The sequence below is a fragment of the Sebastes fasciatus genome, chromosome 7, assembly GCF_043250625.1.
Source record: "Sebastes fasciatus isolate fSebFas1 chromosome 7, fSebFas1.pri, whole genome shotgun sequence".
Classification (NCBI taxonomy): domain Eukaryota; kingdom Metazoa; phylum Chordata; class Actinopteri; order Perciformes; family Sebastidae; genus Sebastes; species Sebastes fasciatus.
In genome coordinates this window covers 24,658,570-24,673,338 of record NC_133801.1, presented here as the reverse complement: position 1 = coordinate 24,673,338, position 14,769 = coordinate 24,658,570, and the positions used below count along the sequence as shown (strand labels likewise).

General features: G+C 40.7%; 1 protein-coding gene across 1 annotated transcript in view; it reads left to right on the top strand.

Annotated features, from left to right (window-relative positions):
• dph1 (diphthamide biosynthesis 1) overlaps positions 1-14,769 on the top strand; it is a 74,998-nt gene that overhangs the window by 27,176 nt on the left and 33,053 nt on the right. The window contains exon 4 of the mRNA XM_074642402.1: positions 14,166-14,287. Coding sequence (XP_074498503.1) covers positions 14,166-14,287 — 122 coding nt within the window. The remainder of the gene's footprint in view (positions 1-14,165; positions 14,288-14,769) is intronic.

The window sequence follows — 14,769 nt, the reverse complement described above, 5'->3', positions numbered from 1 at the left end:
TGAAACAGAGTTTAGCGTTGTGAACCCAGCCCAATGTATGGCTAGAAAAAGGCAGACGTGTTTCCTAATCCAACATGAAACCGCTACTTTTCTTTTATGAAAACACAGACATACGTTTTGTTAAATTATCATATTTTTTCATATGTTGCCCAACTTTGTTCATAGTTTTCTAATGATGTCTTCATATATGTTATATACCCAAATGAAAGTGCCCAAGTAAACATAATGGAGTAGTGGAAAAGACAATATAACTCACACAAAGCGATTATTGAGGATTAATGTAACAGAAGTTCCTATTATAGGAAGGGAAGAGAGAGAACAGCAGCTAATATGACAAAGTCCTTTTTTGTTAGGGGATAAGTGAAGGACAACTCAATCACTGGCGCCCCACTAAATTCATCAAGCATTGAGGAAAAAAAAATCCTAATGAGTGGGCGTTCCCAAAAATTAAGTGAGGGATGTAATGATAGACAGCAGCCCAGAGAAATTATGACAAGGAGCATAAGAAGAGAGGAAAGGAGTCAAAAAGCTTGAGAAAGTGAAGAGAGAGGAGAGACGTTGTGAAATGACTTGAGGGAGCACGGTGACAGACGATGGAGGGAAGCCTTAGGGAGGAAGGAAAGAGGTATTAGATGGATGTGACCTCATCAATCGCTACAAGAAAAAGTTGTTATAAACGTTATTTTTCAGAGTTGATTTTTTATGTCATGAGGATTGTGGTTAAAAAAGGCAGTGATGTACTGTATTGTTTTCCTAACTGGAATGTGCAGATGTGGCATGTAAGTTGTTTTAATTGGTCTTGATCTTGGTTGTAAATGGTTTTAAATGTATACTTCAGGCTCAGTTGCGAACCGTACCTGATGTATCTCGAAGGCCTGGCCTCAAAACCTATTTTCTTAATCGGCTTTAAACTTTTGCAGAAAGTTGTATGTTCATGTAGGACCCCATCGCTCATTGTACAAACTTTTCTTACCAATAGCCGACCCTTGTTAACCGATCAGTAACCCTTAATCGACAAGATTAAAATGTAGTATCTAGAATAGACAAATTTCTGAGACCCATTAAAAAATGACCAATAGGGAATGGGAATCGTGGAGCATTCTACGGTAGACTATCATTATCTGTCACCGTCAGAAATGTATAAAGTGTGTGCGAAAGACAAATACCCATATAAAGAGAAGCTAACAGAGGCAAAGGGGCAATATACTACAAAATTGAAATTAGTTAATGATATTGATCCTTAAGAATTAGGAAGACCTTGACAGTTTGCCACACATTAGTGTTTTTTGGCGTTATAGTGAACACCTGTAAACAGTTCAAATATGTAAATCTTTGGAGGCCGATGTCCAATTTACAAACAGGTAGGTATATGAAATAGATCTACAAGCCAACTGCCAACTACACAATCATCCGGACAAAGATAAGCTAGCTAATGTTATGCTAATGGAATACTAATAAAAAGTCCGTTAATACTGCATAATTAATCTACCGGTATCTTGCCAAATGAAACCCATAACGTTAGCGTACCGTTGTGTCTGACTGTATACTATTATACACTTTGGACACACCAAAAATGGCGGTCTTGCTGTCGGTGACGTCACATTCCCATTTCCATACAACAATTATTTCTTTCATAATAGCGAACAGCTTGTCTACTGTCTGTTGACTATGAGATAAATTCATTTTTAATCATATATATTTTTAGGTGTTTAACTGATTAATCGAATCAGTCAAAATTCTTATTGTCGGTTAATGGTTAAATGGTTAATTATTAACATCCCTAGTTCTAACCGTTTTGTTTCTGCTTTTGTCTTTGCTTTTGTTTCAGTGGTTTGAGGTGGGCAGGCGGCTTTTTGCCATGAGTTCAACAACATTTGAGTTAAAACATGATGACAGTTGTGTTGTTTCCATTTATCAGCAATTTCAGCCAGTCCACACACCCACACTGTCCTGATGAAGCAGATTAGCTGAGTTTCAAATAATAAACTTTTAAACCTACAATAACTAAAGTTATTCATTGGCTACTTGGGGGCAGCGGAAACGAGCTGTAAACACAGACACATTATCACCTTTTAAGTTGATATAATGAACTTATTAGGATACAGTTGCCAATTTGCACATCCAGCAGATACAGAGCAACATTAGCATTCATTTGGAGTCATGTCTGTCCACCTGATGGATATAAGTTACTCACCTCGATGAAAATATCTACGTCTTGCCCAAAGATGAGGGGAACTGCAGATTTGATCCATAGTTAGAAAGTATTGATTATAGCTGCTTTAATAAATTACAACTAAGGCTGTTTTTGTTTTTTTACTTCCAGAACGTTAAAGGGGATATATAATGCTCATTTTCAGGTTCATACTTATATTTTGTTTCTACTAGAACATGTTTACATGCCTTAATGTTCAAAAAACACATTTTTTTCTCATACTGTCTGTCTGAATATAACTGTATTCACCCTCTGCCTGAAACGCTCCATTTTAGCGCCTGTCTCTTTAAGATCCCTCCCTAAAAAGCCCAGTCTGCTCTGATTGGTTAACGTTTTCAAGTTATCGCCGTCTCCCCAGCATCACTGCAGCTGGGGACTCGCTGTGTGCGTGTGTGTGTTAGTGTGTCAACTACAGAGTTAAGCGGCACTTCTACCGGTGACTGTATAGTTGTGACATCACAACCTTACGGAAGTCCTGACGGCTCAATTAAAGGTTTCTGAATACGGACCGTATGCATGTCTCCGGATTGAGCGTTTTGATACTATCACAGTACACCTAGAACTGCTTTATAATCCAAAACAGACATGGAAATCTCACTTTCTACAATATGGGACCTTTTAATTTTTAATCCTTGCTTATTTAGTCATGAATATTTAATGTTGTTAAGAAATAGTTAATATTTAAAACCACATTTTCACATTCTGTAATCACATATGGGCTTTCCATGACCCCTTGTGGTATTATTAATTTACCTAAAGCTAAACAAGAGCCAAATGAATTGTTCCATCCAACAACAACAACAGCAGCTTCAAGCAAGCATTAGTGTTCCGTTCTTGTAGAGGCACAATAGCACTTAATACTCCCATTATCTGTCCTCTTTGGTCCCTTATCCTGATTCCTGTCTTGATACCCTCACAGATCTGATAACCACTGTGTCAAACTGGATTTAGTTTTCCCGTATTATGTCTTTTAGAGCTCCATAGAGATTAGATCCATTCGTAGGCCTGGCCCTGAGTTTTCACCTCCTAGAGCAATATCTGCAGTCACTTGTAATAACTGTTGATCATTTGGTTTCTGTAAATTGGATTGCAAGCTCTTTTAAGCGTGTTCTGCTATGATGTGCAGTTTAGGTCTGTATCGTGATAAAGCTGTGGGCCTTTCTATAATGACCCATGGCTCAGGCTTTTGAATAAATGCCATGACAAATAGATTAGATACACTCACAGAAATAGCAGTAATGATCTTGTTTTTCGGGGAGTTAAAGGATTATCTAATGGTATTACTGAAAACATCTGTGTAAGCATCAACCCCTGCTCATTGCCTAACGTCTCTCTATTTACTCATTCCTGGCAGATGTTCAATGACTGCAGTTAGACTGTCATATTTTACAGGGGGATTTGTCTCCACATTTTCTCTGTTGGAAGACAGGAAACCCAGGTTCCCTGTGTCAATATGACATATAGTGAAACAAGTAGGGAGAGACATCGAATGGAAGATATACACAACGGGAGAAGGAGTGGAGATCATTTAATCCTCCTGCCCCAGCGCCCCTTGCCAAATTTATTTTGGAGGGGAGCGATTTGTCAGGATATTTTCTACGTTATAAGTGCAGAAAGCAGATTATCAATATCAGATTTGCTAATATTACAAACCAGGCAGCAAACAGCTCATCTGTCTTACATACAGTAGTCTGTCATCTCTCTGTCTTATATAGAAAGCACTTCTCATGTACTACCATTCTGTTCTCCCTTCTGCATCATCTCCCCACTCAGCATTATCTCTTCCACTGGACTTTAATTTTCCTCTCCTTTCTTTCCGATTTAATCTTTTTTTTCCCTCCTCATTTACCTAAACTGAACTTATTTAAGGAGGAAATAATGACTGTTCATCTCTGCTGAGCTACCCTGCCACCTCTGGGAGAAGCCTCTTTTCCTGGGCCAATCTGCTCTGCCCCGTGCCAAAGCCCACTCACAGACACACTGATGTGGGCTGATGTCTGAAATGTAATAGAATAAAAGATGAGCCTTTGCCAGATGTAGGAAATAATTCACACATGTTTTTTTGTGTTCGAGGAAAGGTGAGCTTGTGTCCGGGTATGTGCATACGTGTGTGTGGGTGTGTGTGTGTGTGTGTGCATGGTTTGACTCGGTATGCAAACGTGCCACATATGCTCATTTGAGCTGTCTGCCACAGTGTATCAGTAGCAACTACGCAAGAGCAGTGCTGCTGCACCTGTACCCACCGTGCTGACCTGCTTGTCACTTTGTCTCCTATGAGACCAGTCTGCTGCCTCTGCTATTATTAGACTTCAGATGTAAAAAAAATATCTCACTGGCAGCACAGTGCTTACGGACAGACAACCTACCGTGGAGTGTACTGCAACCTTCCTCTTATAGGCTGCATTCACACAAAATCAAGCATTGCAGCGATTAGTACAGGATGTGTGGGAGCGGCACTTTAAATGGCCCATTTGTGTGACGCCATGGTGTTAGTATGCCCGTTTCTACGAGTGATTATCTGTCCGCATCGAAAGATAAAAAAAACAAAACACGTTTACTTTCAATAACTAACCAGGATGCGAGATCTGTGGTCCCCACCGCTGCAGCCTAAACGCACTACTCACAGTCAAAGGAATGGGAGGACTGGCATATTCTAGGGGCTCGACGGTGGCACTCAGTCATCATATTTATCAAATTTATTGAAAAAAGATAGATGTAATCCTTTCAGAAATTCACTTGTTTTTATCTAACAAAATATTCTGCTTCAATCCATATTTGTTGGCGTTTAGCCTTTCAAAAACAATACTGTCACTGGTCAAACAAAACTTGTTTTCTCCTTTTATTGAGACATCTGTTTTATTTTGATTTATGAGCAATGGCAGAGAAGATAGAAATTCTTTGAAGAGGAGCCAACTGGATCAGAGCAGCTGTTTAGATCTGTTGGAAACTTCTAACACTCCTCATTATATCCCAAATAAGTGCAGGAGCAGCTAAAGGGGAAAATCGTACACATCCGATTCTCTTTATTTGTGGAGATTGTGTCTTCCTACCATGCTGTGGCAAAGACAGAAAGCAAAAGTGAGCTGAGATGCTCACTGAGTGAAGCTGTCTAAGGTCCCACTATGTATAAACAGTTTAAAGACAAAATGTGTGCTTAATCTAGTATTAAAGGGGCTGCTCTTTAACTATTGCCACAACAACTTTCCATTGGCTTATTGATGAAATAAATAGACAGTAAAATAAATAGACACAACAATACAAGTTTAGTGAGTTGGGGATACCCGACTCATGAAAAACCAGCAGAGAAAATCATGATGATTATAAAGATGCTACTATCAATTAGGCAGCAATTGGTATCAGATTATAATTAATTAGAAAGAACTTTTGTGCATTTTGTATAAAATCAGATGCAGATAAATAAGATACCTTATTATAATAAATTTGAATTACTATTAAGTTTGCTTTGTTAATGTGAATGTGTGCACGCCAAAGTAAACCTGCCTACTAACAGCTGCCAATGAGCTGTAATCAGGGGTGTAGTGCTATTTGTTTAAGGTTCGGAGCGCGCATGTGTGCACATGCACGGTTAAGTTGTGGCTTGTTTAATTCAAAGGTTATGTAACCACTGTTCCTACGGTGGCAAGTTTACATACACTAGTCAACTATAACTGACCACACCATCAAGTGTTAGACAGACTTTATGAATATGTTGATAAATTTGCAGCCTCTGAGAAGTGCGCAGTGCCATTACGCACGGACGTTCACTATATTTACCTTCATTAAATCATCTGAAAACGACACCAGGCTACTACAGTATAACTATACAGACCCCGACACACATCAGAGTGGTCGGTTATAACTCGATATTCTGCTTTTTTTATGAAGGAGACGTCTGGTTACCATGGCACAGCATAATCTGTTTTACAACTTTCTTTATAGCAAAAGTAGCGTCTCCAGTTTTATCCTTGGAACACATTGCAGTGCTATTGTGTAACATTATTTACTAAACTATGTGACCATGTACTAGGTGAGATAGAAATATTGCTAAAATAGCATTGTTGGACTTGGAAATGGACTTGGACTTATATAGCGCTTTTCTAGTCTTCCGACCACTCAAAGCGCTTTACACTACATGTCAGTATTCACCCATTCACACACACATTCATACACTGATGGCAGAGGCTACTAAGGTGCCAACTTTGCCCATCAGGATTTAATCTAAATACTCATTCACACACCGATGGCTATGCCTCCGGGAGCAATTTGGGGTTAAGTGTCTTGCTCAAGGACACATCGACATGTGACCCGGAGCAGCCGGGGATCGAACCACCGACCTTCCGATTGGTGGACAACCTTGTTCCGATATATTCACAGAAATGGTTTCACCAAATAAATTTCTTAATTTTTTATTTCTATAATTATTATAGTAACTATCTGATAGAAAATCATACTCCGTCTGTCTTCGGGTGTAGATTTATGGTGATGTGTGTTCATGCGACGCACTGAACCATCAAGACATGAGGTAAAGCTTTCCGTTAGCTGAGTTGTGATTGGCACAGCTGTTTCAGAGCGTTGAGACCAGTGATGTGAGTGGCTGAGTATTTAATAATCACCACACCAACTGATCTATATTCACCTTCAATCTATTGGCTCTCTCTCATGACATACGCTATAGTGAAGATTGGATCAAATATATGAATTTCAATCAGATTATGCAAACTGCAAATATTGTATCTCCTCAACTGTAGAATGAAGTGGCGGTGCGTCGTTCCGGTGCGCTCCGGCAGCATGACATCTATGGCTATAATGTGAGAAAGATCCCGATCCCTCTGGCTGTATTCTGCAAGATATTCTCTCATACTTATTTATTGAATTTAATCTCATACAAAGTGTAATTCACTGTATACCAAGACATTTTAGTGTAGATACCACAGAATATAATCTGTTGGCCTGACATGTAAAGAAACACATGGTAGCACTGTGTATTGTAAAAAAAAAATACAATCTGTAGGATGCTGAGATCGTCTGGAGTCCATCCCAGCATGCACTCAGTGAGAGGCAGTGAAACAGTCTGGATAGATTTCCAATCCATCAGGGTCAACATATTCACAATCCTGCTTGGCAATTTAGAGTCACAAATCCATTTGCATGTGAGCCCCTGGAGGTAACCCACACACCCACCGGGAGAACATGCAGACTTAATATAGAAAGAGCTTTGGCTGAAGATTAAAACCAGAACTCTCTTTTTTGTGAGAAGACAGTGCCAACTACCAAGCTAGATGCCAGAGCAACATGTGGTTGGTTGCTGCCATTCCCATGTCATAATTTTACACAATTTTAATGACTAAATTAAATGGGAAATGCTCATTAGGTATCATGAAAATTACCATAAAGTAGCATACAAGTAACTGTGAGGTTTACCGTTGACCCCGAGGGATGCAAAAAGTTTAAAACCTGGGAAGCTTGGAAAAGCTCTAATCATGCTCTCACCCTTGTTGCACTTGGCTTGCAAAATCACTGCTGAACAAATTAAAACACATCAGTAGGGAAATAAGGAAGCATGCAAATTTACTAATTGGATTAGCGCACCTGATGACGGCAGACGACTGTGAAAAGTTCAATTGTCGCCAGTTTTTCTTTTCTTTTTTTCCGTCAGGCTTGTTGACCATCCACACGCTCGCCAAGCGAATGCATTTGAATGCATAACAAGCAGCGCTAATGCAGCTTATGAGAGCTTGTTGTTCTTCTTAAAAGGACTTGATTGCACTCCACATATCAGTACAGTGAAGCATCATAGAGTCATTAGAGTTTTCTTCTTTTTTTTATTTATCACTGCTTGCTTTACATTAGCAGACTGCTAGGGAAGTCGAGCAGTAACATTTTCCCCAGTAACGTTCACCATTCTGACTTGCCCTTGAGCAAGGCACTTAACCCACTTTCTGATACAGTGGAGATGAAGTGGGAGACATGAAAACATAAGCATTTGAGAACCTAAACACTATGCCCATTGATTTTTAATGCTTTTCAATACTGAAAAAAAACAAATATTGCAATATTGTTGTCTCAGTACTTCAATATTAACGTATTACAGTGTTTTGAATATGACTATTGTTCTTTGTGTTTTCCTGCAGCATTTAATCTAAATTAGAGGGGACATTTGAGAAAACAGTATTGTAGACCCAATAGAGGCAAGCAGGTAGACTGATTAACTGTTCAAACAAATTAGCAAGAAGTGCAAAGACAATTATCTAGAGGACAATCCCGATATAGAAGAAGTTAGCTGTTTTAAGGGGAGTTTGGTCTGATGGCTTTTATTACTTGGTTGTGAAAGGTTAATTTTGTGCCAGTGAGTCAAAGGGTGCATTCCAACTCTCTTAATTGCATCCACGTTCCCCTCACTTGCGTCTTTTCCTTGCGTCTTAGTCCCTCCCACCGGGAAACCATGCGAGGACAGAGCAAACGAGGCAATATGTTTTTAGTTACATGAGACATCCTTTCCTCTGAAGCGTCACGTGAAGCGACGTCTGTTTCTGATGACAGCAGCAGCTGATCACAGCTGGATCAGCTGTCAGTCTGCTTTAACAGCTGTAGGGACTTATGATGGAGTTTATGTCTGAACTGTACTAATACTAATAAGGACAGTTAATAAGAAAGTTGTTTGAGATCCGTTTGTTGTCATGTGTTAAATAGTTCTTTCAGTAACACGCGGTGTGTGAAGGAGGGGTACCGCAGGTCCTTCTGCTGCTGGAACACTTTACCATCAACATGGTCCCTTTGTTGTTCAGACCTACAATTAACACAGATTTCAACTAGATGGAGAATCAGAAGATAACTAAAATATAAAACTTTTATTGTCATCTGTCTTTACTCCGGTATGACACTCTAGTTATGTTGAGATGTAACATTATGAGATCAGTCCGATCTGCAGCAGCGTCCAATCAATGACTGATATCCAATAAGGGGGCGTGTCGGTCGGTAAAAGACTTCCGTGAAGGCTGCTGTCGTGTATCCTCGCTCATAGATCCTCGGAGATCCCTCCTCGCTCCTCGCCTTTCTGAGCAGAAATAAGAGCTTTGGGACATCCGGCTTGACAACTTCCTTTGCAAAGGTGCACCATATTGGTCTCACAAGCCAATCAGAGCAGACTGGGCTTTTCGGGAGGAGGCTTAAAGAGACAAACAACTTTGACGCAGCTGTGTCTTGTGTGACCTCGGGAATATCTGAAACACAACTGTTGAAGTTGAGGTCTGATATTGTATTTGACACCTTCCAGTTATGAATGTTTGAAATATATGAATGTGAAGCACTGTTGCTTGTAATCCAGTCAGTGCACTTTCCCTGAATAAATAAAGAACAAAAACATCTGCTTTTAGCAAAAATGTCCCCCCACTGCAATACGCACACTCCTACTCCTTCAAACACACAACTGGAAATTTGCATGCAGAAAAAATCCAGAAGAAAATGTAAATACAAGTAAAATGCATCACCTGCTGTAGCCGTATTGTTCAGCCAGCCCCAAAATAGAACAGTATTGAAATTTCAAGAACAGCATACTGTTGTTTTCCATGCAGTTTTTGAATATCAGCCTTCTCAAGCTGATAGGCCCGAGGGTAAAGTAAAAGTGTCAGAGTGAAAATTACCTGCAACCTCCCACTTCTCTAAACACAGCAAACCTTAAATCAACAGTTATTCTAACAGATGGTGGAATCCTTTTAGTTGAATTCAGTCAAGTATTTTTCATCAACAGATAAGTGTCATCTGCGACAGAATGGCTTTGTGAGTGCTAATAGGAAAGTTCTGAGACAGGACAAGTTTTTCAATCCCTTTGTCTGCTGCAAACAACTCCAAGCTGTAAGGCACTGGTGCCAACAAGCTCTTCTTTTGTGCCGGCATCAGAAGAATTTCCTTTCAAAGTCAGAAATGTATATCATCTCTTGAGGACAGCAGCAGAAAGATTAATCTGCTGTCATGTGTATGCTGCCATGCTAGGACAACAAGGAAGTTCCCTTGGCCCTTTTACTTTTTTCTGTTTTTACTTTTAAAAGCTTGTGTGTCCATGTATGCTGATGATTCAACAATATACATGTGTGCAGCACCCAGAGTTAATGAAATTACTGCAACCCTCAACAAAGAGTAGCAGAAATTATGAGAATGGGTTACTAGTATTAAACTAGTCTTAAATATATCAAAGACTAAGAGCATTGTAGAAACAAAGCTTAATGGTGTTATTTTAGATTGTAAATAGGGCTGTCAAAGTTATTGCAATAATATCGTGTTAACACTAATTTGTTTTAACGCCACTAATTTCTTTAATACATTTACACAACTTGCGTTTTTTTAGTTGTAGCAGGATGAGTTCTGAGTGGAGATCCTGGCATCATATGAAACTAGAAAACCTTAGAAATCCATTGGTACCAACCATGTCATACGAGCTTGTCTGGAAGGAGGTTAAATAACGCTCCAAACTTGCGCAAAATTTTGGCGAGGAAAAACTGGCATGGCCATTTTCAAAGGGGTTCCTTGACATCTGAACTCAAGATATGTGAATGAAAATGGGTTCTATGGGTACCCACGAGTCTCCCTTTTACAGACATGCCCACTTTATGATAATCACATGCAGTTTGGGGCAAGTCATAGTCAAGTCAGCACACTGACACACTGACAGCTGTTGTTGTCTGTTGGGCTGCAGTTTGCCATGTTATGATTTGAGAATATTTTTTATGCTAAATGCAGTACCTGTGAGGGTTTCTGGACAATATCTGTCATTGTTTTGTGTTGTTAATTGATTTTCAATGATAAATATATACATACATTTGCATAAACCAAGCATATTTGCCCACTCCCATGTTGATAAGAGTATTAAATACTAGGGGTGTAAGAAAATATTTTCGAATATCGAGATTTTGTGATACTGTGTAGATTCTCAAAAGCACTGTATCGGTTTTCTTCTTTATACTACGACAGTTTTATTGCCTTGCTTACAGTATCACAATACATCGCAATATATTGAATAATAATCATTGTGATATGTATCGTATCGCCAGATTCTTGTCAATACACAGCCCTATTAAATACTTGACAAATCTCCCTTTAAGGTAGGATAAAAAAATGTGCGATTAATTTGCGATTAATCGTGATTAACTATGGACAATCATGCAATTAATCTCAATTAAATATTTTAATCGATTGCCAGCCTTTATATGTAGAAATATGTTTGCGAGAAAAATATTGTTATTCATACTTTTCTGATTATAATATAATCTGGTTGTTTTGTCTGTAAGTCTCTTATTTGATGTCATGTTTTTATGTTTTGCGTGCAACCAGGAAGAGTAGCTAATGTTCTGCATCAGCTAATGGGGATCCTAATGAAACCCTAAATCCTAAATAATGGAGCTGATTGAGATGCTATTTGCATAAAACATATCAGCTACTTAACCTGTTGATGAACAGTGATAGAATCAGCTGGCACGTAATCCACAGTCTCATGTGTATGTGCACTCATGCTGGCATGCTAATGTATAATGCAGCTTGCTGCTCCTAGACTTATGTTTGCAGCACATACCAGCGCTGTGGTTTTTATAACAAAGATTCAGATCAGTTGGCAATTTCTCACACATATTGAGCTGTATGCTAAAGAGCTAATTAACAAGGGCTGTTATGGAGTTCACAAGCTTCTCTGACATCTTAATTAGATCTTAATGACATTTCAGTTGGAATGGCTGAACTGAGTACCCCGAGATGAGGCAAAAAACAGTGCTGATATACTGAAGGAAAGTGACTGACACTGGAGACGAGTGCAAGCAGGAAGGCTGAGAAGGATGAGGAGATGGAGAGAGGAATAAATGGAAATGAGGACATTTGTGCTCTATATGTACCCACCAGTCATATAGTATAGCCTGTGTGAGACAGCCTGTGTTAGAAATAGGATTTGATTAACACTGATACACTTTTCATTCTGTCGTTCTCTCTCTAACGTTCTTTCATTCCATCTTCCCTCTTCCCTCTTTTCCTCTATCCCAGTGGAATATAGGACTATATGTTGCCCAGTAATTACTCTGCCCATGTCCCAGTAGCATCTCATGTCTCTTACGGCCCTCTTAATCGGATTCGCATTTATTACCATGAAATTTCAACACACTCACTCTGGAAATAACTAGATGTGCTCTGCATTGCCAATGGAGATAACGTGATAATGGTATTTCTGGCAGATAGACGGCTGATTAGATACAATATTTTTTCTGTAGTGCTGTGTTTTGCATTGCGGTCGATTCTTGCATGATCTGCAGTGGATTGCAGGGACTAGTCTCTCTATTTTTTTTTTTTTCTGGTGGGCAGGCCGTGTATTTTTAGCTGAAAGGTTGATGCACGTTTATGCAACTCCAAAAACAAAGTCAGTGGACTGCGATGAAAGAACAATGGGGCTGCAGTGAATGAGCAAACTAGTGCACACGAGTCCACAGACCTCAAACTACCCGTGTGATTATATCATTTTTAGTAACCCATAATTACGCTCCTGCCGGCGGCTGCATACACACGTGTACGCGGTGCGAAGACGCACACACCGACGACATCAAAACATTGACAAGAGAGCGGGTAATTGATTCAAATCTCCGATGGCAAATATTTATTTGCCAGATGAGTTGCTCCGTCTATGTTTTCCTGTGCTCAGCTGGCCTGCACTGCCCTTCACTTGAGAGCAGCCATTAGAGGAGAAGGGACAGGGATAGAGAGAAAGAGAGAGAGAGAAAACAGCGTAGAAAACTAAGGAACAATGATGAGGAGTCCAGAGAGTGCAAACCAGAGATCACATCAGAGAAAATGAGGGAGGAAAGGCCAAATAGAAACTTTGTCTGGAGCCCCTCGCGAGCCGCAGGGTGAGGAAATAAACAGACAGAGTGGATGCGGGTTGAAAGATTGGGTAGCAGGAGACGCATTACTAAGAGTCTGTCGGTTGCTACAGATGCTGTTCTGTGTGCAGCCATGTCTGTTTATCACTCCCCACTTCTCCCCAAGCCCTCCGTCTCATCTTCACTCTACCCCTTCTGTCTAGCCTGAATCTGTCAGAACACAGCCACAAATACCTGGCAACAACCACCATTTACAACCCGCCCCCTCCGTCTACGCATCTTCCCTCCCCAACAATGCCTCAAGCTTCTGTTCATTTGCACATCCTCCCTGTTACTCTCAGCCTTTATTCATTTCACTTAGCCTTTAAGGGTTTACTTAGCATTTTATTCGCCCATAAAGGGCGATAAAAGGCAGAGCTTGTTTTTCTGTAGCGCGATCTGCAATTCATTCTAACAGATCTGGCTCTGCGGATGCCTGTGTAATTTGGTTGTTTTCCCTCTCAAGAAGGCTATGAATTTATTTTTTTCTATTACAGGTGCAAAGTGGAACATTAGCCCCACGTGGCCTGCCGCTCTCGCAACCTACTTGTGGCATAAAGCGTCTAGTCTGAATAGTTTATTCTAATGCTGCAGTGCTCCTGTTCCCAGGCAGATGTGCTGTAAATCCAGGTCGTAGATAGGCAAGCCAAGGCCACTACAAACTCTAATCTGCTTATGTCCTTCTCTCCTACTGCTCCTTCCTTCTGTGCAGCCTCCTTTCTGTGGGCCAGGCTGACTGATGACCTATTAACCCTCGTCTGGCAGAGCTTTGACTACCAGACAGCTTGTGCCTCACTCGGGCCTTTGGCTGCCGGTCATGAGGAGCAAAAGAATAACAGTGTGTCACCCTGATAAGCTGTGAGTCAGTCAATGACTGACAAAGCTGTCAGATACTATATAGTGTACTCTATCTGTAGCAAGTGGATGGGGAATTGATCTTATTCAGCTCCCTCATAATCACACTGTGCCTGGCATGCTCGCTATCGATCGCTATGGTAACGGACAACAGGATGTGCATAGGGTCTGTGGCTGCACTGATTAACGTCTCCGTGTGCGTACATCCCCAGGTTCACGGAGGCAGACACCATTGTGATGGGGGACGTGACGTACGGGGCCTGCTGCGTGGACGACTTCACCGCCCGAGCCCTGGGAGCCGATTTCATGGTGCACTACGGCCACAGTTGTCTCAGTGAGTATCTGTGTGCGTGTTTGTCTGTCTCTCCGTCGCTCTGCATGCGTGATTGTACCACATAGAGGGACGTGAAGTGGTCTACCACCTACTGAGAGCGGGCTGCACGAAAAAGAAGACAGACCTATCGATCAACGGAAAGCGTTACTAGTTAGTGCAGCCCACCCATCGCTAGTATAGAAGGCATATCAGACCTTTGGAGCCTGGACATCACATTTACCCAGCAGATCAATGGGGAACATGCATTAGCGCCGTCCTTTGGAAAACCTCAAGCAGTTCTTGAGGACCTTCACCCTCGCCCCCGCTGTCTGTCTCTTGCAGAACATGGGAGGAAATGCTAAATCAATAGTTCTGATATATCCCTGCCAGAACAACCTCACCTCTCCCAAATACCAGAAATGACCAACAGAATTTTAATACACTGAAAAGCTCTCTCTGTGTTGGTTTGTTTGTTTGTTTGTGTGTGTGTGTCTGTGTGTGTG